The sequence below is a fragment of the Saccopteryx bilineata genome, chromosome 3 (genome assembly GCF_036850765.1).
Source record: "Saccopteryx bilineata isolate mSacBil1 chromosome 3, mSacBil1_pri_phased_curated, whole genome shotgun sequence".
Lineage (NCBI taxonomy): Eukaryota > Metazoa > Chordata > Mammalia > Chiroptera > Emballonuridae > Saccopteryx > Saccopteryx bilineata.
The window spans coordinates 87567014-87593800 of NC_089492.1; the positions used below are offsets into that span (position 1 = coordinate 87567014).

The following is a 26787-nucleotide window of genomic DNA, read 5'->3' on the forward strand; positions in this document are numbered from 1 at the left end:
AGCATCTCTTCCCATTTATACCCCCCTGAAGAAATCATTTTCCCCCAAGCCCTGCATGTTCCTCTGATTAAAAATCCAAAAGCTAAGGAGATCTTTCTATTTTATTTTTTATGCCCCCCTCAAGGGATCCCACATCCACTTCTTTTGCAAAAACTAACTGGTGACCTTCCATGAAGTGTCCTTTACATGCGTGTTTTAACCAGGAACTACGATGGAAGATTCCAGCAGGTTCCAGGTTCCGGCCTGAAGGAGGGGGCAGGGCTGGCGGGGGCCCGCATGGCATGTCACTCTTTCCTCCCTTTTAGGAGGTGAGGCAGAGACCTTGTCTGGTGGGTGCTGGTGCTGCATCAGCCTTGGAATGGAGACCTGGGCTCTAGTCCTAGCCTCACCTCCTCCTGCTGTGTGGCCTTAGGCAAGTCACCTCCTTCCTCAGAGCCTTAGCGCCCTCAGCTGTACAGTGGGGTAATATTAGTGTCCATTCCATAGGGCTGTTTTGAGGACAAAATAAAGAGTGTGGAAACATTTGGTAAACCGAGTTGAGCAAATACAGAGTGGTAGTGGGGTTATGGTCTGCCCTCCACACCCGGGCAGGGGAGCTCACCAGGGGAGGCACTACAACAGCCAACACTGCCCCGGAGGTGGGGACAGGCCCCCAGCTGCCTTTCGGGAAATGACTCAGGTAGCTCCGCCTCTGCCTTCCTCCTGGACAGGAAGGAGGAGAGCCTGGCGTTCTGCACCTTCTAGAAGCCCATCCTTGTTCTAGCTGGCATAGGATCCAGGGTGAGCTGGGATTGGAAGAGTCTTTCTTTTCAGCAGGGAGGAAGATCGGTCAATGGACAATTTATGTGCTAATTAAAACCTCGAAGGGCAGCGGGAGGGGGAGGCGACAAGGTTTCCACTACTGCGACCACACTGGGGCATGTGCTCAGCAAGAAGCCACTCCTAAGGAAGCTGGTGGGGGTGGGCATCAGAGCAAAGGCCCTTGGTGCATTAGGCCTGGTTTGGAAAATTGCTGCTAAGGCCGAGTGCTGAGCACAACATTGGCACACAGGGTTGGGTCTACTGTCAACGCCTCCTCTGATCATCCCTTTCTCCTCTCATTCGCCCCAAGCACCTGTGCAGTGCTTGGCACATTGTGGGATCTCAATACTTAGTTGCTGAATGAAATGAGAGTGAGTTTTGTTCTCTAACCCTTTGCCATTCAAAATGTGGTCCAGGGACCAGCCACATCCGCATCACCTGTGAAACTGTTAGAAGTGTGGAGTCTCAGGTCCCCCGCCCCATTCCCATCCCTCCAATCAGAATCTGCATTTCAAATGTTCTCCAGGTGGTTCCCACCCCTGAGAAGTGCTGCTCTACCCCGCCCTCTTCTTGGGCCGCAGCCAGGGATTTCGTTGGCTGGACGGCCAAACGGGGCAGTGTGGGGGTCAATCAATCCTGCAACATGTGGCAATTATGACACCCGATTCCACTCTAAGAGAGACAAATTTGTGGAGTCACAGAGATGTGACCTCAGCAACAGTGGAAGGAACTGCCAAGTGTAAACTCCAGGCCAAATGACACCACTTCTCTCCCCTCCTGCATGACAACTCTGTTAACATTTTTGATAAATACGTGTTATACATCTCCTTGAAAATATCGAGTCATGGGAAAGAATGTTAGAAGAAATACATCAAAATATTATGGTTATCTCTGAATGTCTGAGAGGGAGGATTATGGGCAACAGTTATTTTCTCCTACGTACATTTCTAGATTTTTCAAATATTTTACAACCAACATGTTTTATTTCACAATAAAGAAACATAAAAAAAAACAACAACCTGTTTTTGCCTGGCAGGCAAAGTATCCCCGCCAAACAGATGAGATTACTGAGGACATGCAGGGGAAGTAAGCTACTTGCAAATACCTGGTGAATTGATGAGTCTCTGGGGGGGATGGAGCGGGAACGCCTCATCCCTTTCTGGGGAGTCACATTTCATAGAAGCTATTGTTCGACACACAGGGAGTGAAGACACCCTTAGGTGAGCTGTTGCCTCCTGGATGTCTCACTTGGGTTGGCGATGTTTAGTTGGAAGGAGGAAGGAGGATGGTGCATGGGTTTGGAGGACAGGGTGTGAACGGACACATCCATGATTGGATGGTTGGAGGAGGGCAAGAACAACGCCACCACCTTTATTTCAGGTCACCTACTGATCTCAGACAGAACTGTTGCTCAGGGTTGAGCCTGATAATTTGAATGAATATTGTGTGGGGAAGGTATGTGTGCTGAACTCCTTCCAGGAGGATGTGGAGTTGAGGCTGAGAGTTGATGGGATACAACCTGAATTTCCCTCCAAATTCCAACCATGGCAAGGCTGACTAACCTGGACCAAGACTGGTGACCCTCATGGGGGTTCCTTAGAAGACCTGGACATGCCCAATAGGTCAACACCTGCTCAGAGGAAACACTCTAATAGGTTCCAGGCTACCTGGGAATGATCAGGTGAGGTAAAAAAAATATTGTCCTAAAGGCATTATGGACATCAACACATCAGTGGGCATTCTGTTTCAACTCATATTACAAATGAGGAACTTGAGGACCAGGGGTGGGGAGGAACAATCTTACCCCCAACCCCTTTCCTCTCCCAGGAAGGTGGGGGCAGAGCCCTGCCCCTTCTCTGACTTTCTCCTGGTTCTTTCTCCCTGAGTGGATGTGCAGCTAGGGTTGTGCTTTGCACAACCAACTGCTGGAAACTCAAAGAACAGAAGAGTCTGGCTCGTAGTGGTTCAGAGTGTGGGCTTTGGAGGCAGACTGATTCTGAATCACTGCTCGGCCACTGGCTAATGGTTTGATCATGGCTTCAGGTTCATCTCTAAGATGGGTTTTATAGCATCACATAGGATTGTTAATACACGAAAAGTGTTTGGAGAAGCTCCGAGTACATAGTAAATGTTAGCCATTATTATTATTGTTATCTTCATGGGGATGGTTTTCAGAATCAAGACCAGTCAATGTCATGGGGAAGACGGCAAATATGCCAGAGGGAATGGGGCACACGAATAAGAAAAAGGGTATTTGCTAAGATATTTCCAAGATCAGAGTAGCAAAAAGATTGAAATAACCCTCTTTCTGAATTAAACTTCTTTTCCTAGGAACCGATTCTGTAGCAAAGAACTTGATGGGGGTATTCTCCAGGGTGGAGCTGTCATTCTGACAGCTGGTCAGAGCAGCTGTTCAAGTGTGGCTGAAAAGGCCACAAGGCCCCAGGCGCCTGCCCTCCGACTGGAGCCGGGCTGCCCTCAAGCTTGGAGTTGGTCCTGGAAGCACGTTAATGGCAAGTCCCAGAGTGGTGGGAAAATGCCCTGAGCTCACAGTACTGGGCTGGATCCCGCAGGCTCAGTGCTCTAATCATGGCTCCCTCCCTGGTGTGCTGTGTGACCCGAACAAATCAATTACCTTCTCTGTGCTTTCATTTTCCCAACTGTAAATCAGGGCATGGCCTGCCTGACCCATGTCCCTGCTGGGGAGTTGGTATCAAAAACCTTTAAAAAGGCAAAAGCAAAATCACACGGCTCAGAGGCGCTGCTGGAAACACTGCCGAGACAAATAATGCAAGAGAGGGGCATGGGCGTCTGCCGGGGCCGAGTGGGGGCCGGTTTCACTGCGGTCCGTGCATCCAGTGAGAGCTCCGTGGGAAGGGCTGCAGCCAGTGTGGGACCAGCGAAGCTCTTACCTGTCGCCCTTTACTGGGTTTTCTCTAAACAACCACAATTCCATGATTATTGGAAAACTTCACTGGAATATTTTGCATAAAAGGTAGTTTTCAAGTTGAAAAATGGATTTCTTTATAGTTCATTTAAAAGAGAATAAATAAAACCGTTTTTCTCCCAAGGGAAAATCTGTCCTCCAGATGACCTGGGAAACTGTTAACTTTTTAAAGCGATTTGCAGGCCAGTGTCTTGGGGCTGGTCGGGAATGGGTGAGGCGTTGGCTGCCGTGTCTGGATCACAGCGCCCAGACGCACGTCCGTGGCGTCCTTCCAGCCACAGTGCTGTGGTTTCCCGTCCTGCCCCGCGCTGGGTTTTCAGCGCTTCAGGGGCACGTGCTGTGTTACTCCTCTCTGCTCCGGGATCTAGCACATTGTCAAGCTCACATTATATGTGTTCTGAGCCCACATCCTGGAAGAGATGTAAAAACCTCTAGAGTGTTTACTTCTAGTCAAACAGCTACCGACGACACTGTATTGAAGTGGATGGAGTGAGCACTGGGCTGGGAGTCTCACTCTGCTGCTAAAGGGCACAGAGACCTCAGAGGAAACTTGTTTTCCTCTGTGAAGCCCAAGTCTCCCCAACTCATTTATTCATTTTAATCAACAGAGAGTCAGGTGTGCCAGGAATCAGTTGAGATATCAGAATAGGGAAGGGTACCAGACTCAACCTGCTCACAGAGAAGAAGAGAAACATGGAAACCACTTTCATGAAATGTAATCGATGCGCACCCACTCAGATGGCTAAAATAGTAAGGCAGATAACAATAAATGTTGGCAAGAATGTGGAGAAGTTAGAACCATGATACAGTACTGGTGGGAATGTAAGATGGTGCAGCCACTTTGGAAAACAGCTTGGCAGTTCCTCAAACTGTTAAATATAGAGTTACCATGTGACCCAGCAATTCTACCCCTTGGGTATATATATATACCCAAGAGAAATAAAAACATCTGCCCACACAAACAGTTACACACAAATGTTCACAGCAACATTATTCATGATAGCCCCAAAGTGGAAACAACCCAAATACACATCAATTGATGAAAGGATGAACAAAATGTGGTATATCTATACAGTGAAATATAATTCAGCAATGAAAATACGTGAAAGATAATACAAGCAGAAACATGTTTGGCCCTGGGAAACATTATGCTAAGTGGAAGAAGTTAATCACAAAAGACCACATATTATATGATTCTGTTTATATGAAATGGCCAGAATTGGCAAATCTATAGGAACAGAGGTAGATTAGTGGTTACTGAGGGCCCATAGAGGGGGCATAGATGGAGAAAAGTGAGGAAAGATTTCTAGGGGTTTCTTAGTGGAGTGATAAAAATGTCCTGAAACTAGATTGTGGTGATGGTTGAACAACCTTGTGACTATGCTAAAAACACTGAATTGTATACTCTAAGTGGGTGAATTGTATGGCATGTGAACGACTTCTCAAACAAAGCTGTATAAAATAATGCACGTTATGGTGGATGGAGAATACAATACACCGAGCTGGGGGAGGAGGTCCAGGGAAAGAAGAACCGGCTTGTGGGGGATGGTCAGAGGAGGCTTCCCAGAAGAGTCAACTCTCGAGGCAAGTCTTGGAACGGATGCGACTTGAGAAGGGACGGGCATCCCGGGCAAGGCCTGCCACACAGACAGAGGCACGGAGGCACGAGGGAGCTAAGAAGCGGTCTGATACGGCTGGGGCCGGGGTCCACAAAGGGTCGGAAGGATGAGAGAGGCAGGTGGGTGATGAGAGAGAAGGATGGAGAAGTGAGGGAAGTCTGGTCATGGAGGGCTCTAAGGTCCTGTTACAGAGCTGGGCTGTGGCCTGAACATTTTCCCTGTGCATGAGCAGGCTGACAGCGTAGCTTATAAGATCTTGTTTGGTTCTTAACTTATATGCTATTTCCGGACCACAGATCTTAGCTCTGTGTCTTGAAGACTGTACAGCTTTTGGAAGTTGCCACTGAGAAGAGACACACGTGGCACTGGATGTGAGGAAGGCTGTCCAAGTTCCAGAGCATGGGGCGAGGGGGGCAGGAGAGGGAGGTGAGCATGGGTTCGGGTGAGGTGGGGGCAGCCCCAGCTACTCACTGCACAGCTGGCCCTCGTCTTCTCCCTGGGCGCAGTCCCGGTGGAAGTCGCAGGCCTGCCCGAGCTGGAGGACCGTCCCGTTCCAGCAGGTGAAGGAGCTCTGCAGGGCCATCTTTGAGCCTGGGGATGTTCCTGGAGAGCACACAGAGACACCCCCCTGGTCAGGTTTGGTGGCCCTGATGTTCACATCCCAATAGCCTAAGACACCAGCATCTCAACGTGGCCACACCCAGGGCCACACCAGGACACCGAGAGGAAGTCTAAACACTAACCACCCCCAGCCCCCTGGGGATCTCATTTTCTAGTGACGGGAAGTAGTAGAGTGGCCAAAGTTTGGTCCATGTCCCCCCAACAGTCTGGGGTCCTCAAATCCATTGCTTTATTTGCCAGGTCGGCAGCCTGTGGGTGGGGCCTCATCTGCACTCAGATAACTCTACCTTCAAGATCAAATTTGGGGTATCAAGGGAAATATGTGGTCCAGTGTATGTCCCCGTGTTCTTGTCCCTAGATTCCACCACCAGTGACTCCAGAAGCATGCAGTGCTCTTGGGAATACAAGACCACGGCGAGGCCCGGTGCTGGGCCGGCTCCTCCATGACTGGCTGTGTGATGCTGACCTCGTCCTTTCTCTGTCTGGACCCCATATCTTCATTTACAAAAGAAGGAGTTTTGACCATATTTCTAAAGTCTAGTGCAGTTCTGAAATTCTAGATAAATTGTATTATCCAGTAGAGGATGGGAGAGGGGGCAGTTTATAATGAACATGTTCGCAGTTATTTGTTTCTGTATGAAGAACAATACATTATGATAATTAACCTGTGACCCAAGAGAGCCAGGCTTCAGGGAAGAGTAGACTGACCTGGCCTGGCGTGCCCTACTCAATGGGTACTTTGCCTGGGACCACCCAACAAGGGCCTGGCTGGTGCTTCTGATGGCATCACCTGTCCCTGTCACCAGTCGGTGTGGAATGGGGGAGCCCTTGTGGGAATGAGCAGGAATGGCCCACCCCAAGTCTGGCTGCCTGGCGCTCTGTCCTCTTTCCCAGCTCCACCCCCATGGCAGCTGGTGCCTCAAGGGTCTCCCCACCCCACCCATCACCCCAGTGCTCAGGCGGGGGTGGCGAGAATGAACCAGGACTGCCCCTGGCAAGTCCTGCAGCTTCTCTGAGCCTCATGTGTGTGTGTGTGTGGGGGGGGCTCCAACCCTGGCTGCGATATTAGACTGGTCTCTATTAAATTTTATTTTAATAAAATCGCCCAGCTGGTTGTGATGTGGGACTCTCCAGGTTAGATGACTTTTAATACCTAAAATTCCATCATTTTCTGGTTTGTTGGATTGTTCCCAATAGCATGGAAACTCACCAAGTCCACCAGTTTACGCCTAGGATCCCCCTGTGTGCCTCAGCACGTCTGGTTCTGTGAAGAAGTGAGGCAAATCTTAGCAGTGTCCATTTCCTAAGTGGGACACTGAGTCACAGAGCTTCAGTGAGTGACCTGAGGTCAGCTGGTAAATGGGATCCAGGTCCCATGTGTCCAACTGCAAAGCCACTCTCTCCATCTCACAGAAGGGAGTGCTGGGGGTGGCCATGTGCCCCTCGTCCAGGCTAGTCCAGACAAGGCTCATTTTGTCAGCAGGTGGCCGATGGCCTTGTTGCCAGGCCTCCTGCCTGGCTGGGCATTCTCCATAAACCCCAGATATGGAAAACAGCCTTGTTCTCCACAGGGAATCACACCCATGTGCTTAAAGCAGCACCCCAAGGTCCTTTGAGATCTGAGTCCACAGTTCCTTCCATGTCTCACCTGTCTGTCTCTCCCCACGAACCCTGTGCATCAGTGCCAGGCAGCCTGACTCTGGAACCAGCTCAGGAGTGTGTTTCCACCTTCTCACCAAGCTGTGTGAGCCTCCATGTGTGCCCCCACCCCGGCCCAGCCATAGCCTGGCCCCTACGAGGGGGCACAGGAAGCCCACACCTTGGGTTACCTACCTGTGGCTGGCTGAACAATGAACCCACATCCCCATCCCTCAAACCTGCAAATACGTTACTTCATGAGGTAAAAGAGACTTCACTAATATGACTAAATTAAGGATCTTTAGATAGGGGAGGTTATTCTGGATTATCCAGGTGTAATCACAAAGTCCTTAAAGAAATCAGTAAGAAAGTCAAAGTGAGAAGCAGGGGCTGTGAAGATGGCAGCGAGTGTTTGGAGTCATAAGCCTAGTAAGGCCGTGGCCACTGGGAGCCGGGGAGGGTGAGGACGCGGACCCCCACCCCCACCCCATAGGGCCTCCCAGAGGGCCGGCTCTGTGGGCGTGGCTTGTGCCCAGTGAGACTGCTTTCAGACTTCTGCCCTCAGAACGGCACAGCGCTCTGAGAGAATGCATTTGTGTTGTTCTGCGCCACAGGCTTGTTACAAGAGCCACAGGATAGGAACACACCACCTAACCTGGCTCCAGCTGCTGTCAGCCAGCTAAGACCTGGTCACCTGAAACCCGGCATAGCTTCAGATCAACTCTGGTCCTTAACTTGTGTGACTAGACCTCTGTGGCTCCCCGGACTGGTCACCTCTGCCCCTTTCTTCCTCACACAGAAGGGAAAAGGCCACCCCTATCTGTCCCCGTGCCTCAAGACAGGCTAAGCCAGTGCTTGCTCCAAATCGTTCCAAATTCCAAATGCAGGGAAATGCACAGCTGGTCAGTCCCGTCTCCTGGGGAGCTGGGAAGTAAAATGCTTCTACGGAGCTGCTGTTGGTCCCTGGAAGGTTCAGTCTTCCCTGCAGCGGGGCGTCCCTCCCCGAAGGGAGGCCGCGGGGCTCTCCGGAGCGGCTGCGGGCTTTGAAGCAGGAATCAAGGTCTCAGCAAGGGTAACTGGCATCGTGGAGTGCACCTGCTCCCTGCCCAGCACAGTGCCAGCGCTTTGCTTGCCTGCTCATTTGCACCTCCTAACTACGAGGACAGGGCCACTCTGCTATTTTCACTTACTAAGGGGAAGTTGCTGATTTAAGTGAGGGTGAGGCACAGTGGCAGGCAGGTGGCCTCCAGCTGGGCGCCACTGTGAGCACCAGACTGGTGTGTCCACTTCAGCTGTGGGCCCACCTGCCTAGTGACACTGCCTGTCCTCTCTGCCCCTTACAAGGTAAAGGTGTTTAGGAAAGAAACAGTCTTCACAGTTACTTGATGATTTTTAGTTTTCAAAAATTATGTCTTATATTGGACCCTTATATATAAGTAAGACTTGATTACCCTTGCTCCCAACCCTAATGAAGAAAGTATAAGCAAAATAAAAAAATCTTGTTGTTTTCCTCAGCCTGTGCCATGCATGTAAAGCTGTGTTGTGTTTTATTCACGCCTTATGATTAGGCCTGTTTCTCATTGTGTGTTTTCATGACATGTGCATGTTTCATACAGTAATGATTTGTCATTCCCTGAATGTGTCTTACAGTTTCTTTTACTTTCCTTCATTTTTAGAAACATATGCCTATAAACATAAACAAAAGCAATGCCCAGAATCTCACTACCCAGAGGCCATCATTTTTAACATCTCCGAATTTATTTTTTGCCTATTCTTTTAAAGTGTGTGTAGTTGTGCCATAGGTACATATGCCTTAAAAAGAATTAAATAATACCATGAACTTTTCCAAAGACTCTCCAGAAGAATACCTTTTCATGGCTACAATACTTGGCAATATGTACCACCATTTATTTAAACAGTAGTCAATGACTGATTGTTTGACTACTTATAATAACTCTTTGAAGAATATTTTTGAACATAAACCTTTGCCTGCATTTCAGACGATCTTCATCGGATAGATTCCCAGAAGTGGAATTACCGAATCAAAGGGTGCAAACATTTTAAAGGCCCTTGATACACACCGCCAAATTGCTTTCTAGAAGTTAATCCAATTTACACTCTCTCCGGCTGTGTTCATACACGCATGCCCTCTTTACCCCATCCTGGCCAACCCTGAATATTATCATGATTTTTATTTTTCACCAATGCTATTTCCCTGCTGTTTTATTTTGTATTTCTTTGGTAGTTAGTGAGGCTGAATATTTTTTTTCACACATTGTTAGCTTTATTTTACTTTTACATTGTTGACTTCCACCTGCCAATTTATCATTAGGTTCTTCAGTTTTCCATGCGAATTGTATGAGATTGTGAATAAGGATGCGAAACTATTTATTATATGTTTGACAATTTCTCCCAGTATTTTATACGTATTTTCGTTGTTTACAAGGTATCTTGCTATACAGGAGTTTTGAGTCTGTACATAATACAAATCTATCCATATTTTCCTTGGTGGTTTCTTGTTTCTGCATGTATGCTTAGAGAGTTTGTCCCACACACTACTGGTTGTGCGCGGGCCACCCTCCCTCATCCTGTCTGTCAGGAATGGGGAACGGGACCTCGTCCTCTCATCTCTGACATTTTTGTGGATTCTCCCATTCTCTCCTCCACTAAGCATCCTTTCCCTTGGACTCCTATTGCTCATTACTTCTTGCATTAATCGCGGTGGATGGGAAGGGAGGTATCAAGTCTTACCCTCATGAGTCTGCAACAATATCCTGTATAGAGATCTCCGCACCTTAACATTTGGGAACTGAACTATCAATGTATTATATGTGGAAAGTTTTATTATACCTGCTCTATCATTGAGAATACAAAAGCAGAGCGTGGTTACACGGTTTGGTGAGGGACTGGTGACAACTAACATTTTTGACATCTTGTTCTCTATCCTCTGTGCTGTGTCTGTTTAGGAGGGGGCAACCCCCAGGTGACGGGTGTCTTCAGGAGCAGTGACTGTACGTACAGAAGGGCAGGAGGTTGGCATCCCACCCTTCCCCCCTACCCTTGACAAAGGAGAGGGCCAGTGGTGGGAAGGTAGGGCTGCCCTCACTCTCTGGATGCCCCGGACTTTTTCTCCAAACCTCTCCTTTCTCAGATGAAGCCCAGCCTCAGCCCAGAGAGCTGTCTCCATCAATTCTGCTTTTACAAGTCGTCCCCACCCCCTCCCCCAGCTGGAGATGCGGCTGCCTGGTAGTGCTTCCTCCATACCATGGGAAACTTCATGCTTGTGAGAGATTCAATCAGATGTATGCCTGGCACTCTGATCTCTACTGCCAGCCCAAATTCAAAACTAATGAGGCACAACAAAAAACAACCTCTCTGTCTTCTCAAGTTCTTTTTTTATGGGTCCCATAAATTCCAAGGAAGGAAGTACCCTTGGTGATGGTTTTAATCAAGAGCCTGAGTTTCTTAAACAGCATCCTCTCTGTGATTGTAAAATGATCATTCTGGCTTATAGACTGTGATAACCTGAGGCCCGGGGTGGTCATATCCTGCCTCAGCGGCAACAGATCTTCCTGCTGGCACATCTTGATGCTTTCCACCCATAGGTGCCAGGGATCCTGGTGACCATGAAACACCAAATGTCCCAATCACAGAAAGCTTAGGGATATCTGAGATTCAGCCACTCTGGGGGGAGTTGGTGCGTAGGGATCTTTTGTTAGTAAGAGTCTTCTCTGTGGGAATTTATTTACTATCTTTTAAATAGTAGTCCTTCCCAGAATGATGATGTAAGTCATTGGGGGCAGAAAATTGTCACTGTTCTTTACCTCTGCATAGCACCTTCATAGCTTACAGTGTGCTTTCCTAATCCTTCCTTGTTTGAACCTCATAAAAAATGGTAGAACAATTATTATTATTCCCATTTGATTAATTGGAAGATCAAGGATTTGGGAGACTAAAATAATGTACAGAGAAATGCTTTTTAAGCAGTAAGGCACTACAAAATGCAGTGTTTCTCGGACGGTGCTTTGCTTGTGGTCTCACAGCAAGTAAGCCACAGGGGCAGGCCCAGCACCTGGTCAGATGGTAGGCGGAGCTCCTCTCCACGGCTCGGATCAGGTCAGCCTTTGGAGCAGCGCCCTGACTGCCCATGTGAGTCACTTGGGAAGTTCGAAATACCGTTGATCTTCAGGCCCCACCCGGACCAATCAAATCAGCAGAAGGACAGGCTCTCAGCATTGGTGGTTTTAGAAGCTACCTGAGTGATTCCCATGGGCATCGGGTTGAGAACCACTTCCTCGGAGGGCTGGAAGATCTGCCCGTGAGTACTTATGTGTCTTGGTTACCTCCTTTACCTCTACTGTCCTCAGTACAATGAGGGTGGAGCCTCAGACCCAACCTTTAAGACCACCATCCATCTGCAACATCTGGATTCTGGGGTTCTGGGCAATGGCTGTTGGTGGCTGTGTGTCTGTAAGGCTGATTTGATATAGTTAGTGCCACCCTTATTAATGCTGACTATTTAATGACTCTCCCTGAAGCCTTCTTCCCTCCCATGCATCTTTAGCGAGCCTCTTGCCCAGCAAGCTGCCTTTTGTTGCTTCACGTTAGCTTCTCCCGTCCTAGTCATCTGTCACTTGTGTCCTGGACCGTGTCTCCTGAAACAACATGCCACATTTGTTTGCCCATTTATCTACTCTCCAGTGCAGCACAGATCAGTTCATATTTGCATCTGAGACACGTGTGGCCCAGGTCAGGTTACACAAACCGCTGTTCCACATCACGAGTGACTTATTGGGTTCACCCGTTGGGAATGATTCCTTTTCCCTAATTGTGCATTCAAAGCAGAAACCCACACACTCCCCTCCTTCAATCATGTCTTGGTGATGTGATGCTACAAAAATATACACAACTCTCCTTACTCAAATTTCTTTTTTAAATGAATGTCAAATTTTAGGTCACTTAATTAATTTTTAATTAAGGTGATTTATGTGGCATTTAAAAAGGCACATTTGTATCAGCTTTTGGACTATCTCCCACCTGCTTGCTGTTGCCTAAGCAATGACACTCGTTAAAGGGGGAAAATTGAATGCTGCTTCCGTGAGGGGGGTGTCTCACTATTACATTAGAGACAAGGGGGTGTGACGTGTGGGAGGAGCCTGGCTTCTAGAGGACAAGAAGGTCAGGAGTGGGCTGGTCCATGTTCCCTCCGGTAGAAACTCACTGATTCCCAGGATGAGGAGAATCAGGTACTTAAGGGTAAACAAGCCCAGAAACATGGGAATGGATGGTGACACGATGAGGAGGCAGTCACACAGCATGCACAGGCTAACAGCTGTGACTACCGTGCCGACGGTAATGGAAGGCCTGTGAACTGTGTAAATTAAGCCTGGCAGAGACCAGTCTTGCCGAGGGCTTTGGGCCTCATAAATTGTTGTGTGGACAGCCTCATTAAAGAACTGGCATCTTGGGTTCCTACTCAAAATGTAAATGGGCGAGGAGAGGGCTGGCTGCGGAGGGCCGATAGTAGGCTGGGTCAGAAAGCACGGGCCGGGAATGGAGAGGGCTGGATGGAGGCCTAGCTCTGCTGACAAGCCTCTGGGCCATGAGCAAGGCACTTCTCTCCTGGCTCAGCTCCCCCAATTGTGGAACCTCACCACGGGCTTAGGCTACTGCATTGGGGGGGGGTGTCCACAGACCCTCTGCAACAAAGGCACACAGGAACTTGTTAACCATGCAGCTTTCTGGGCCCCTGCAGACCTCCAGTCAGAACATCTGGGGGTGGAACCCTGGGACCAGCATGTTCTACAAACTCCCTGCATGACAACTGGGTACACCGAAGTCTGGACACTTCCAGCATTAGAGTAATGAATGGGCTTTCAGTTTCTCCTTCCCTTGGAAGAATCTCAAGCTTCCCGGCCCCAAGCACCCTCACTGGGACCACCCCCTCCTGGGTCCAGGGTCGGCAGGGTTCCTTTCACACCCAGAATCCGCATCTGTTCTTCCTTCAGCGGCCCACGCTATTGCTTTGTTTAGTTTGTATTGATGTGCCCCCTAAGGTGTAGGGAAAATATTACCCGGTTCCAGCCCCCTCTTCTACTAGCTAGCGGTGTGGACGGTGACAGTTCATGAGGTTCTTCTCTTCTGTAAATCAGGGATGCTGTCTAATTTATAGGATTTTTGGTGAGGATTCAATAAAAGTATATATATAAATGATATGTGGGGTGCCTATGAGCTAATTTTATATAGTACCCCAAGAGGTTTGGAAGCATGTGCCATGGAAGGTTGCTGAAAGGGATCAATAAGGGGGTTAGACAAGCCAGATCTTAGAGACAGACAGCACCTTTGGGAATCCCTCACATCCCAGAGTACGGGTGAGCATCTATGGGGCCATACCTATCGGCAAAATGATGATAGAAACAAATCCAATAATAATTTTCAACGCAAGAATAGCTATGAAAAATAAGTTGCAATGATGAGTGTTCAAGATTGGCCCTGGAGTAACCCCACAAGCAGAGTTAGCTCTCTGAGCCCAACTCCGAGGTGCTAATCTGACCATATGCCTGTGCTGGTGTCCACAGCACTCCAGCCCCATCGAGGCTCTGCCCCCAGCACAACCTGCTGGCCCAGCGCCTGACTTGCAGTGTCATGCACATGCAGCAATCACAACTGCCTTTGTGTAACCTGAGACACAATGGTGTACTCACCATTTATTGAGTACTTATAATCTTTGTCTACAACCATCTTCTCCATTTGAACAATTCCTCCTGACCCAGCTGTCACTTTCCCCAATGGCTTGTTCTTTTTCCTTTAAGGAAAACATGTGACTGACTTCCTCTGGGGTGCTCTGGTAATCATTACACATTTTTAACTGTGCACTCACCTCACCCTATTGCATGATGAGTCTGCACTGCTAGCTTCTCCCATGAAATGCTAAATTATTTGAGGCAGGTGGTCCATCTTACTTTACCTCCTGTAGAGTGTCGGGCATGCAGTGAGCACTAATGAATGTATGGCAAAGGAGTGCAAAATATATCACCATGTTTACGTAGACAAATGGGGTGAGGTGGAATTTCCTTGCATTCTGGAAATTGCTAATTCCTCAAAGGAATTGATAATTCCTAGAGTCTAGCTTATACCATAGAAATTCCACCCCCTCCCATGCCCCCACCCCCATACCATTTACTCTTTGGATTACTACACAACTATGTTCAGAGCTTCTCCTAAGAGCCTGGCATTGGGGTTAAGGTAGTGAACAGAGGGTACCATGGGCGACTAGTTTGATAGCTAGGCAACCTGAGTCCCCTCCAGGAAGGTGATACTTGAGTGGATACTGAAGAATAAGAGATAGTTAGCCATGCAAAGAGGCTATGGAGAAGCAGGAATTATAGCACTCGGGTAGTGGAAAAACACTAAAGATCTAGAAACATAGCAAAGACCAGTGTGGCTCAAGAGGGCCACAAATGGTCACGAGGACTGGGAGAGGAGGTGGGGGCAGAGGCCCAATCAGACAGGACCTTGCAGGCTGCAGTAAGGGGTGTGTGTTGTAAGGGGTGTGGGTTTTGCTTAAGGAGTTTAGACAAGAGACTGAAAACTATTTGATTAGATTTTTCAAAATTTAAAAAATAAATTTATTCATTTTAGGGAGGAGAGTGAGAATGAGAGAGAGAGGGAGAGAGAGAGAGAAAGGAGGGGGGAGGAGCAGGAGGCATCAACTCCCATATGTACCTGACCAGACAAGTACAGTGTTTCAAACCAGCAACCTCAGCATTCCAGGTCAACACTTCATCCACTGCACTACCACAGGTCAGGCTGATTAGTTTTTGTTTGTTTGTTTTTGTATTTTTCTTAAGTTAGAAGTGGGGAGGCAGATAGACTCCCGCATGCACCTGACTGGGATCCACCCAGCATGCCCACCAGGGGGTGATGCTCAGCCCATCTGAGGCATTACTCCGTTGTAACCAGAGCCATTCTACACCTGAGACGGAGGCCATGGAGCCATCCTCAGTGCCTGGGCAAACGTGGCTCCAATGGAGCCTTGGCTGAGGGAGGGGAAGAGAGAGATAGAGAAAAAGGAAAGGGGGAAGGGTGGAGAAGCAGATGGGCGCTTCTCCTGTGTCGAACCCAGGACTTCCATATGCCAGGCAATGCTCTACCGATGAGCCAACCAGCCAGGGTCCTGATTAGTTTTTTTTTTTTTTTTTTTTTTTTTTTATAAAAATGATCATTCTGAGCAATTTAGAAAGAATGGATCGGAGAGAGTGATGGAAGTGGAAAAATCATTTTGCATGGGCTGTAACTGACCAAGCGAGGGAGGAAGGCAGCTCGCACGGGCCAGTAACGTGGGAGATGGGGAGGAGTGAGTGATGGGAATTACATGCTGGAGGTGGCCCTGACCGGAGGGCTGGTGGCTTGGAGAGGGTGGGAGCGATGGCGACATCAGGGTGGTGCTAAGACAAAGCCTTGGCTGGCCGCCGACATGACAGCCAGTGAGGGTTTGCTTCGAAACCCCACTGCCCTGGACAAAGTCAGTCTCCGCATAAACTTACGAAGAACCACTGAGATTCCCTCAGGCCATTAGTAGGAAAGCTGAATATGTTTCATTTCTATGGCTGAGCTCTCTGAAAAAAGTAAAAATTTTCTTATTTCTTCGTACCCTCCACAGGCCCTTTATTTTGTTGCACGATCCTTTTCCCAAGGTTTCCCTACTCAACATTTATCTTCATTGCTTTGCTGAAAAGACAGAGCAATAATATTATTTTTAATATTATAAATGACCTCTGTGTACAATTTACCATTTGTCTCCCTGAAAAGCGGTGACATTTAACCATTCTGCACCACAGCGCCCCATAAAATATGCTGTTTCTCCTCTTGTGTTTTCAGTAAACAATGAACAATTCCGATCATGCCTCGGAGAATTAATGCCAATCACAAATAAATGACAGCTACTGCTGGGACTACTGAGGGCCACACAGATTATGCGGTGGGGACAGCTGTGCGGGACAGAGGGCCAAGATTTGCAGGGCCCATGCAGACTGGAGGAGTAGCAGCGGAGCACCAATCACAAGAGTGGCCTCTTGAGGCACCTCTGTCGAAGGGAGCCGGGTGCATCTGGCCCCTTGAAGACGGTTGCGAGGTCATCTTGCCTCCACTCAACCCACGGTAGCCATGGTGGAAGGTTCTGCTTGCTGAAGAGAGGGAGGACATTGGGAACTGATGCAGGTATCAATCCATAACAATAATGACCACCCTCACCATTTATTGAGTACTTATAATCTTGCAGGTACCATTTTAAAAACTTTATATGCATTATTTTATTTAGACCTTAGAACAACTACATGAAATAGTTGTTAATGGTCTCCATTTTATTGAGATCACTAGGACCTAAGGATTTTTTTTATTATTATTTATTTATTCATTTTAGAGAGGAGAGGGAGAGACAGAGAGAGAGAGAGAGAGAGAGAGAGAGAGGAGAGACAGAGAGAGAGAAGGGGGGAGGAGCTGGAAGCATCAACTCCTATATGTGCCTTGACCAGGCAAGCCCAGGGTTTCGAACCGGCGACCTCAGCATTTCCAGATCGACACTTTATCCACTGCGCCACCACAGGTCAGGCCAGGACCTAAGGATTTGTAACGATATTCCCAAAGTCCTAGAGGCAGAATTTTATGTCTGTCTGACTCTGGAGCCCATGCTCTTACTCAATATGCTGGACCCACCAGGAGAAAGGCCAGGAATAACTGAGAGGGAGGACGGTGGACCATGAGCTGGTGGAGCACCAGAAAAACGTGTGCAGCAGCCGAGCTCGGGCTGGGGAGAGGAAGCCGGCAGCACCGCAGGCGGGAAGGGGTGAGAGTGAGGCTGCCTGGGGTTCTGCACAGGGTGCCTGTCCCTCAAAGGGCTGATACAAGTGTTCTTAGGGGAATGCTATACCAGGTAGGTGCAGAGACAACGTCCAGGCATAGGGGAACAGATGGGAACTGAATATTAATATTCGTAGTTTGTTTCCTGGGCCAGGCAAAGGCCTCATCTTGTGGAGATTGTTGGGTCAAAGGAGATAGTTATAGAATAGTACTTCGTAAACCACTGAGAACCAGCGAATGATTAAGATCTTTTTATTATGAGCCACCTGACATTCATATAGAATCTCACCAAAGCCATACAAGTCTCAGTCCCTCACCTGCTTGTCTTTACTGAAATGTCACCTTCTCAGGGCGGCTTTTCCTGGTGACCTGGTGACCTTATCCACAGTCTCTCCCTGCCTCTGACCCAGAGCACAGACACTTCCTACCTCTGTTCCCTGGTGGTTGTTCCTCCTGGCTACTTAGTCTTGGGCAACAGACATTTCCTTGTTAGTTTGGTGCTAGTCTTTCACCCTCCCAAGCAATATTTTCACTGCTGGATCTCCAGTTCCTAGTACAGTGCCTGACGTATAGGGGGATCTCAATGAAAGTGTGTTAAAAGAATAGTTAAAAAATATCTCTTTCGTAAATTATTTGGGGCAATGAATCCAGAAGCAGGATTTATGTACTATTCACAATTTAGAATTGGTACTTAAGAACGAAGGCATGCAACTGAAGAGTACTTCCATGTTGTCCCAATCCGCATGGCCACACGTGTACAAAGCTGGGATCTGTGCATACAAAAGCCAATCACGAAAGAGGCTTACTGCAGTGATTGTGGTCTTCTCTGTTTCTAAAGACCTTGCTCAGCGCTGCCAGCTCCATTTGGGAAGACGGCTGCACACTCACACGCACAGCTGAGCACTAACTGGGCGGTTAATGAAGCTGCAGCCAGCACGGCCCCTGGGAGCCAGCCGCACACAGAGGGAGACGTGATGGCCAACTCAGTAAGTGGTGAGAAATTGGGAGACTGTCAGAAAATACTGCCCACTGAGGCTCAAAACCAGGAGGGAGGCTAAGGCCAGGCCCCAAGCAATCTACCTAAAGCCAGAGTCAGGAGGAAGCAGGATTTCCTGGAAGGAAATGTGAAGAGCTTCCATGTTATTCAGTTTGATAGACAAGGAAATGTGGAAAGGAGGCAGAGACTCCTAGGGAAAGATCCAGGTCACTTGATTTGGCTAGGAGTCAAGAATGTCTTTATATTTTTTAGTTTCTAATTCTTTTCTAAGGCTCTCGTATCAGGGTCTGACCTTCTCAGAACCACAAAATTGGTACAAACCTATTGAAAAGGGAGCTGGATTACAGGCAGGGAGGAAGGATGAATAAAAATAATAAGAAATAATATTCAATGAGTACCTACTCTGTACCAACCATTTTCCTTGTGTGTGTTTATTACCTTTTACCTGATTCTTTGAATGAACATATTTATGGAGGAAGAAAGTGATTTAGAATGGCTACTATAAGAACATGGGAAAAACAAGTGTTGGTGGGCTATAGCAAACAAATTGGAATCCCATTCACTGTTGGCAGGGATGTAAAATGGTACAGCCACGATTAAAAATATTGTGGTGGGAGACCTGAAGATGGCAGCAGAGTAGGTGGACGCACAGATGCCCAGCTCTCACCACCAAACTGGAATACAAATCAATTTAGGAAAAATCAGCGTAAAAACCCAACTCTGGACTACAAGAACAGCTCTCAAAAACCAAGGAGCAAAGAAGAAGCCACAACAAACCTGGTAGGGAGCACCTGAATCTCCCCTGCTTACAGGAACAGAAGGGTGGGGGTGAGGCTGAGAGCCCAGAGGGGATCTCACTTCAGGGAAAAGAGCAGAAAATACTGCTCACAGCCACTTGCCTGGTGACCAGGGAGTGAGGTATGTTGAAAAGACCAGCTTATCTCCCAAGTGGAAAGGAGAGAGAGAGGGACAGACTGTGAGGGGCTAAGGAATGCAGGAGATGACCTAAAAAAGCTGACTCATCCGTGTGGAGGCAGCCATAGCTGGGGGAGGAACTGATCCTTCCAAAAAACAGTACTGAATTGCTTCCGGATCAGAGATCTCTAGACATCGCTCCAGCTCCAATCAGTGCAACAAGACACAGCTGAAAACAAGAAGTGGGGAGGAGGGGCAGTAACTCAGGTCTCCATGGAGATCTGAGATATACCTCCCCTTACTGAAGCTGAAAAACACCCTGCCCCCAGAGAGATTAGTTAGTGGAAGAGGCCTTCAGAGTCTCAGGTTACACCCATTGCATTCCTGGATACAGTTTCAAGGAAGCCCCCTGCTGAGATCAGTAAACAAGACTATCACCTGTTAAGAAAACAAACAAATCAAGACTTCAAAGCTGCCCAAATCCAAAAGTGGATTACAAATAACAGCTGAAACCAACCCAAGAAGACCTAGAAATAACACAACTGAAAATTGGAGGCAGACAACACCAAGCCTAGACTCAACCAACTCTACAAACAAAACACAGACAATGAGAAGACAAAAAAGTGCAATCCAAATGAAACCACAAGAGAAGCCTTCAGGAGATGAACTGAGTGATATGGAAATAATCAAACTTCCAGATGTGGAGTTCAAAATAATGATGCTTAGGGATCTTAGAACAACAATGGATGGTCATTATGAACACCTAAATAAAGAAATAGCAAGTATAAAAAAGAATCAGTCGGAGATGACAAATACAATATCAGAAATAAAGACCACAATGGAAGGAATTAAAAACAGGATAGATAGAGCTGAGGATCGAATCAGCGAGTTGGAGGACAACTGGAATGAAGGCATAAAAGCAGAGAAGAAAAAAGAAAAGAGACTCAAAAAGTCTGAGAAAACTCTTAGAGAGCTCTGTGACAACATGAAGAGAAATAACATCCGCATCATAGGGGTTCCTAAAGAAGAAGAAAAAGAACAAGGGATAGAGACTTTGTTCAATCATTTCATAGCTGAAAACTTCCCTAAGTTAATGCAGGAGAAACTCTCACAAGTTCAAGAAGCACAGAGGACTCCATAAAAGAGAAACCCAAAGAAACCTACACCAAGACACATCATAATTAAAATACCAAAGCTAAGCGATAAAGAGAAAATATTAAAAGCTGCAAGAGAAAAAAAGTTATCACCTACAAAGGAGCCCCCATAAGGATGACATCTGACTTCTCAACAAAAACACTTTTTTTCCCCATTTTTCCGAAGCTGGAAACGGGGAGACAGTCAGACAGACTCCCGCATGCGCGCGGCCAGGATCGACCTGGCATGCCCACCAGGGGGTGATACTATGCCCATCTGGGCCATCGCTCTGTTGCATCCAGAGCCATTCTAACACCTGAGGCAGAGACCACAGAGCCATCCTCAGCACCTGGGCCATCTTTGCTCCAATGGAGCCTCAGCTGCGGGAGGAGAAGAAAGAGACAGAGAGGAAGGAGAGGGGGAGGGGTGGAGAAGCAGATGGGCGCTTCTCCTGTGTGCCCTGGCTGGGAATCGAACCCGGGACTCCTGCATGCCAGGCTGATGCTCTACCGCTGAGCCAACCAGCCAGGGCTCAACAGAAACACTTGAGGCCAGAAGGGAACGGCAAGAAATATTCAAAGTAATGCAGAACAAAAACCTACAACCAAGACTACTTTATCCAGCAAGGCTATCATTTAAAATCGAAGGAGAAATAAAAAGCTTCCCAGACAAAAAACAACTCAAGGAATTCATTACAACCAAACCAATGCTACAGGAAATGTTAAGGGGCTTGTTGTAAACAGATCAAAGTGGGAAAAGAATATAGCAAAAAAGGAATACAGTTTTAAAGAATAAAATGGCAATAAACAACTACATATCAATAATAACCATAAATGTAAATGGATTAAATGATCCAATCAAAAGACATAGGGTAGCTGCGTGGATAAGAAAACAGGACCCATACATATGCTGTCTACAAGAGACACATCTTAGAACAAAAGATACACATAGATTGAAGGTAAAAGGATGGAAAAAACATTTCATGCAAATGCAAATGAAAAAAAAGCTGGGTAGCAATACTTATATCAGACAAATTGGACTTTAAAACAAAGGATATAGTAAGAGATAAAGAAGGCCACTACATAATGATAAAGAGAGTAATCCAACAGGAAGATATAACTATTATAAATATCTATGCACCTAATATAGGAGCACCTAAATATATAAAGCAGACTTTGATGGATTTAAAGGGTGAGATCAACAGCAATACTATAATAGTAGGAGATATCAATACCCCACTAACATCACTAGATAGATCCTCAAGAAAGAAAATTAACAAAGAAACAGCAGACTTATTAGACACACTAGATCAACTTGATTTAATAGATATCTTCAGAACCTTTCACCCTAAAGCAGCAGAATATACATTCCTTTCAAGTGCTCATGGTACATTCTCTAGGATAGACCACATGGTAGGGCACAAAAGTGGTCTCAACAAATTTAAGAAGATTGAAATCATATCAAACACTTTCTCCGATCACAACAGCATGACACTAGAAATGAACCACAACAGAAAAACTCAAAAATTCTCAAACACATGAAAACTAAATAGCAGGTTGTTAAATAACGAATGGATTAAGAATGAGATCAAAGAATAAATAAAAAAAAACTCCTAGAAACGAATGACAATGAGCATACAACAACTCAAAATTTATGGGACACAGCAAAAGCAGTACTGAGAGGGAAGTTCATAGCACTACAGACACACTTTAAGAAGCTAGAAAAAGCTCAAATAAACAACTTAACCTTGCATGTAAAAGAACTAGAAAAAGAACAGCAAGTAAAGCCCAAATGTAGTAGAAGGAAGGAAATAATAAAGATCCGAGCAGAAATAAATGACATAGAGGCTAAAGAAACAATACAGAGGATCAATGAAACTAGGAGCTAGTTCTTTGAAAAGGTAAACAAGATGGATGAATCTTTAACTAGACTCACCAAGAAAAAGAGAGAGAGGACTCAAATAAATAAAATTAGAAATGAGAGTGGAGAAATAACAACTGACACAACAGAAATACAAAATGTTGTAAGAAAATACTATGAAGAACTGTATGCCAAAAAACTAGACAACCTAGATGAAATGGACAAATTCCTTGAAACATACAATCTTCCAAAAGTCAATCTGGAAGAATCAGAAAACCTAAACAGACCGATTACACCAAATGAGATCGAAACAGTTATCAAAAAACTCCCAACAAAGAAAAGTCCGGGGCCTGATGGCTTCACAACTGAATTCTACCAAATATTCAAAGAACTAACTCCTATCCTTCTCAAACTATTTCAAAAAATTCAAGAGGAAGGAAGACTTCCAAGCTCCTTTTATGAGGCGAGCATAATTCTGATTCCAAAACCAGGCAAAGACAACACAAAGAAAGAAAATTATAGGCCAATATCTCTGATGAATATAGATGCTAAAATCCTCAACAAAATATTAGCAAACTGGATCCAACAATATATGGAAAAAATCATACACCATGATCAAGTGGGATTTATTCTGGGGAGGCAAGGTTGGTACAATATTCGTAAATCAATCAATGTGATTCATCACATAAACAAAAAGAAGGAGAAAAACCATATGATAATTTCAATAGATGCAGAAAAAGCATTTGATAAAATCCAGCACCCATTCATGATCAAAACTCTCAGCAAAGTGGGAATACAAGGAACAGACCTCAACATGATAAAAGCCATCTATGAGAAACCCACAGCCAACATCATACTCAATGGGCAAAAAGTAAAAGCAATACCCTTAAGATCAGGAACAAGGCAGGGGTGCCCCCTTTCACCACTCTTATTTAACATAGTCCTGGAAGTCCTAGCCACAGCAATCAGACAAGAAGAAGAAATAAAAGGCATTTAAGTTGGAAAAGAAGAAGTAAAACAATCATTAATTGCAGATGATATGATATTGTATATAGAAAACCCTAAAGTCTCAGTCAAAAAACTATTGGACCTGATAAATGAATTCAGCAAAGTGGCAGGATATAAAATCAATACTCAGAAATCAGAGGCATTCTTATATGCCAACAATGAACAGTCAGAAAGAGAAATTAAGAAAACAATCCCCTTCACTATTACAACCAAAAAAATAAAGTACCTAGGAGTAAACTTAACCAAGGAGACTAAAGACTTGTACTCGGAAAGTTACAAAGCATTGATAAAAGAAATCAAGGAAGATACAAACAAGTGGAAACATATACCGTGCTCATGGTTAGGAAGAATAAACATCATTAAAATGTCTATATTATCCAAAGCAATCTATAAATTCAATGCAATGCCAATTAAAATACCAATGACATACTTCAAAGATATAGATCACATATTCCAAAAATTTATATGGAACCAAAAAGGAACACGAATAGCCTCAGCAATCTTAAAAATGAAGAATAAAATGGGAGGTATCACACTTCCTGATATCAAGTTATACTACAAGGCCATTGTACACAAAACAGCCTGGTACTCGCATAAGAACAGGCATATAGATCAATGGAACAGAATAGAGAACCCAGAAATAAACCCACACCTTTATGGACAATTGATATTTGACAAAGGAGGTAAGGAAATACAATGGAGTAAAGACAGCCTCTTTATCAAATGGTGTTGGGAAAATTGGACAGCTACCTGCAAAAAAATGAAACTAGATCACCAGCTTACACCACTCACAAAAATAAACTCAAAATGGATAAAAGACTTAAATGTAGGCTGTGAAACTATAAGCATCTTAGAAGAAAACATAGGCAGTAAGCTCTCTGACATCTCTCGGAGCAATATATTTGCTGATTTATCTCCACGGAGAAGGGAAATAAAAGACAGGATAAACAAATGGGACTATATCAAACTAAAAAGCTTTTGCACAGCTAAAGACAACAAGAACAGAATAAAAAGACAAACTACACAATGGGAGAACATATTTGACAATATGTCTGATAAGGGGTTAATAACCAAAATTTATAAAGAACTTGTAAATTTCAATACCAGGAAAACAAACAGTCCAATCAAAAAATGGGAAAAAGAAATGAATAGATACTTCACCAAAGAGGACATACATATGGCCAATAGGCATATGAAAAAATGCTCAACATCACTAATCATTAGAGAAATGCAAATTAGAACCACAATGAGATATCACCTTACACCAGCCAGAATGGTGCTCATCAACAAAACAACACAGAATAAGTGCTGGCGAGGATGTGGAGAAAAGGCAACCCTTCTGCACTGCTGGTGGGAATGCAGACTGGTGCAGCCACTGTGGAAAACAATATGAAGATTCCTCAAAAAACTGAAAATCAAACTGCCTTTTGACCCAGCTATCCTACTTTTAGGAATATACCCCAAGAACACCATAGAATGGCTCCAAAAGGAGAAATGCACCCCCATGTTTGTGGCAGCATTGTTCACAATAGCGAAGATCTGGAAACAGCCCAATTGTCTATCAGAGAACGAGTGGATTAAAAAGCTTTGGTACATATATACTATGGAATACTACTCAGCCATAAGAAATGATGACATCGGATCATTTACAATAACATGGATGGACCTTGATAACATTATACAGAGTGAAATAAGTAAATCAGAAAAAACTAAGAACTATATGAATCTATACATAGATGAGACTCAGAGACATGAACAAGAATGTGATGGCAACGGGGGTGGGAAGGTGGGGGAGGAGGGATGGGGCGAGGAAGGGGAGAGGCGGTGGGGGAGGGGAGGGGCACAAAGAAAACCAGGTGACAGAAGACAATTTGACTTTGGGGGAGGGGTATGCAGCACAATCAAATGTCAAAATAATCTGGAGATGTTTTCTCTCAACATATGTACCCTGATTTATCAATGTCACTGCATTAAATTTAATAAAAAAAATATTGTGGTGGTTGCTCAAAAAATTAAAAATAGAATGACCATATGATCCAGCAATTTACCTCTGGGCATATAAATATATTTAAAAAATTGAAAGCAGGGTTTTGAAGAGATATTTTTATATCTATGTTCACAGCAGCACTGTTCTCAAAAGCCAAGAAATAGAAAGAACACTGATGTCCATCAACAGATGAATGGATAAACAAAATGTGATGTATCTGTACAATGGAATATTAGTCAACCCTAAAGAAGAAGGAAATTCTGCCACATGCTACAACATGGATGAACTTTGAGGAAATTATGCTAGTGAAATAAACCAGCCACAAAAAGACAAATACTGCCTGATTCTACTTATACAAGGTGCCTGGAATTCATAGAGACAGATAGTGAAACATTGGAAAGGGAAGAACAGTGAATTGTTTAATGAGTATAGAATTACAATTTTGCAAGATGAAAACATTTTGGAAATTGGTCGCACACCGTAAATATTTTTAACACAACTGAAGTGTACTCTTAAAAATGGCTTAAGACGGTGAATTTTATGTGATACGTATTTTACCACAATTAAAAAGACGACTGGCCTTGCAAATAAGCCCTAATTAAGATGCTGGGCAAGAAGACAACAGTGCGGCCTAACGAGACGCTGGTGGTTGTGGCGCAGCGAGGAGCTCAGTTCTTCTCTGGCCTTTCCTCTTAACCCCCTTCCCGTCTGGCTTCCGGTGGGACAGGCTGGTGTGAGCAGCAGACACAGCCTGAGTGCACTGGCTGGGAGTGAGGAGGCTGCAGGTCTGTCTGACACGGCCGTGTATGGGCTGAGTGGCGCTGGACTGCGCACGTGCCCTCGCTCACCTGAAGACTGTTTACCTGTGGACTGATAGGGTTGGTCCAGATGAGCTCTAAGGGGCCTTTATTCCCCTTGAGCTGTGTGCGGGTCAAGGTCTCAGCCAACAACAGGGAACAGAGGAGAGGACTCCACACGTTGGAGGAAGGCGCCAGGGTGGGGGGAGGCGGATCTGGTAATAGTGATACATGTGGGTGACAGATTGGAAAGCCTGCGGGAGGCTCCCGGCTCGGCGAGAATCCTCTCAGCCCCCCACTCTTGCTATTAAATGTGGGACACAGCCTGCCAAGGGCTGCTCCAGGCCCAGCAGGTCCACGGGCACAAGGTTCCATTTCCATTTTTATGAGTATTTCCTGAACTCTCAGGGGATTCCTGCCAGGTACTATGTGCTTGAGAGCGAAGTGCCACAGAACAGAGTTTACGATTTCTTTTAGAGAAAATAGGTGAGAAAACAGACAAGACTTGATGGGAGAGGGCTGTCAGGACACCTATACGGCTGTTCGTGCCCACAGGTTGCAGGCGGACCTGCCAGGGCACAGGGGGCGACACACGCATCCTCTCA

At 45.8% G+C, this 26787-nt stretch overlaps 1 protein-coding gene across 1 annotated transcript in view; it reads right to left on the reverse strand.

Annotated features, from left to right (window-relative positions):
- Positions 1-26787, reverse strand: part of ALK (ALK receptor tyrosine kinase) — a 690142-nt gene that overhangs the window by 111726 nt on the left and 551629 nt on the right. The window contains exon 6 of the mRNA XM_066266820.1: positions 5839-5970. Within this exon, the coding sequence (XP_066122917.1) occupies positions 5839-5970 (132 nt within the window). The remainder of the gene's footprint in view (positions 1-5838; positions 5971-26787) is intronic.